The 2,500-nt window shown below is 42.9% G+C and overlaps 1 protein-coding gene across 1 annotated transcript in view; it reads right to left on the bottom strand.

Annotated features, from left to right (window-relative positions):
- The window catches only part of glipr2l (GLI pathogenesis-related 2, like), a 7,033-nt gene extending 5,932 nt beyond the window's left edge, over positions 1–1,101 (bottom strand). Inside the window, exon 1 of the mRNA XM_084471818.1 lies at positions 652–1,101. Within this exon, the coding sequence (XP_084327944.1) occupies positions 652–664 (13 nt within the window). The 5' untranslated portion in view covers positions 665–1,101. The remainder of the gene's footprint in view (positions 1–651) is intronic.
- Positions 1,102–2,500: the final 1,399 nt, after the last annotated feature.

Below are 2,500 nucleotides of genomic sequence, written 5' to 3'. Positions count from 1 at the left end.
GTTCATTTTTTAATTAGAAAGGTAGATAATATTTTAAGACAACATCTCGGTATCTCTGATGCGTCCAAAACAAACATCAATCAAATTATCAAACATATGGTTTGTTGAAATCTGGTCACCCTGGATAAGCATCCCCCCCAACACACACACACACACACACACACACACACACACACACACACACACACACACACACACACACACACACACACACACACACACAGTGTGAGGATGGTTACAACTTGATGACAAAGCATGTCATGTACAACCAGTTACCCCAGTGCCTATCACTCACTGGGCTGTTGGTCATCTGTAGCCTCGAGTACTGGGCACAATGGGACCATTCAGTGAGACACACAGTCAAGCCATTGGCAATACAGTTGAGCTGGTGTTTGTGTTTTAAACTGCATACAAATCTGACGTTGAGGACTAGGAATCACTGAATTGTATTCAGTGATTCAGTGTATTCACGGATTACTTGGCCAAACTATTAAACATAAAAAAAAAAAAGTAAACTATAACTTTAACTTTAGTTGTCTGAGAATCTAGAGAGACAGACATAGCAAATAAACTAACAGTTTGGTGTTGGGGCAAAGTTCTGTCTTAAGGCAAAGTTTATGAAGATCATTTAAAGTTGCAATGGACACTTACCTGACTTCCCCATAGTGCTGACACAGAAAGGCTCCCGGTGGTACAGTAATGAGGATAGTATTGGATCAAGCAATCCTCCTCCGCCTGGTTATTTACTTCGTCTCTTTCGTTTCCTTTGCTTTCTATCTCACTATCCTTTCAGTCAAGGTTTCTGCCAGCTGGCACCTTTTCCTCAGCAGCTGCCAGTGGCCATCGTCTTGTGTAAGCTGTCTTCTCTGTTGCTTTCCTATACCCTCAAGCTGAAACTTGACTACAGCTCTGCTAACTTCTTGTAGAGCTCTAATTCTACTGCAGGCATAACATTTGTCAATGAGATGCAACCCTTTCTCAAGGCTCTCCCTGTCTACCCCTCACATTGCCTGCAGCCAACCACAGCATTACAAACTATCTTCTTGCTTCTCTGGCACAGTCACACACACTGACAGAATCACACACCCTCGTCAACCCCTACATTCCTCCTAATGAAACCTGCACTGCGGTTAGATGGCCTGATGACATCATCACTATGTGACATGTGCCCTTATATGGTCCTAATAATCTAGTAACCATGGAAAACAGTCACTTCCCAATTCGTAAACCACTTTGAACTGCTGAACCTGGGAAATAGTAAACTAATAAGATTTGCCTTTCCATACAATCCACCAGTCAACCAGTCAAGACACTTGTTTAGTCACACTCTAACATGTTTTATTAGGTCTGTTTATATAAGTTCTACTTTTGAAAACTTCTTCTTGTGGTCGACTTTTGTAGAAAAGCAAATCAGACACCAAGTGTGCAGTTATGAAAAGTTACTCAATGTTGTACATAAGGACTTTGTTTGTATTATGAGATGATTTACAACTGATGAGATTGCTTCAGCTCTACCTTTTGACCTCAGTCACCTGGGTGACCTGCACACCTGGGCTGCTGTTACAGATGAGGTCATGCTGCCCTGGTTCCCAGTTCTGAGTCAACACCAGTTGTCTCTTAAAGAAAAGTACTTTGCTGACTATTTAGGTATTAGTAGTTTGTGCACAAATCATGGTTGTGTGGTAATGATAATGACTACAGTAGAATAAAAGACACAAGACAAAAGTGTCTGTCAGAGCGTAGAAGGACGTTAAAGGTCCCATGACGTGCCACCAGGTGTGGTGTGATTAGCCGTTACAAGCCGTTTTGGAAATCTTCCCCTTATGACATCACAAGTGGGCGTGTCAACCTAGATGTGCGCTGGATAGATCAGTCTACCAGCCTACCCAGTGGACTGGAGAAGTTTGCTAAGTTTCCAAAGCCATTTTGGAAATATTCCCCTTATGTCATCACAAGTGTGATGACATTGTGATGTCATAAGGGGAATATTTCCAAAATGGCTTGTAACGGCTAATCACACCACACCTGGTGGCACGTCATGGAACCTTTAAAGAGGAAGTATAGTCATCCAGCCCTCTGTAATGCCTCCATGTACCATCAGGTGGCAGTGCAGCCTCATACGATCATGTTAAGTGGGGAGCGGTTATAAATCCAACTTAATCAACACTGTGACATCCTGCCTTACTAACATGAGTGGACATGATGGGATCCATGTGAAAAGTGAAGCCTCTTGATTTCTCATTAGCTGGATAGCGCTATTTTAACAAATTATTGCGACCCACTCTTGTCATCATCTGCGTCGTGATGAAGCAGGACAACTGGAGAAAGACGCTTTCTCCACCGCCCTAAGACACGGGCTCTGTAGCTGTACATCTTAACTCATACTAATGGACGGACATGAGCTGATTGACAGTTCTAGGAAACCAATCAACTGGTGGGAAAAGTGAGGGGGAGATGGAGAGATTCTCATAGGATCATGCATGAATGTGTGTGTGTGTGT

Source organism: Micromesistius poutassou (genome assembly GCF_964030765.1).
Source record: "Micromesistius poutassou genome assembly, chromosome: 8".
Classification (NCBI taxonomy): domain Eukaryota; kingdom Metazoa; phylum Chordata; class Actinopteri; order Gadiformes; family Gadidae; genus Micromesistius; species Micromesistius poutassou.
Note: the sequence above shows the minus strand (reverse complement) of the source record. Positions and strands in the feature narration are given on the sequence as shown.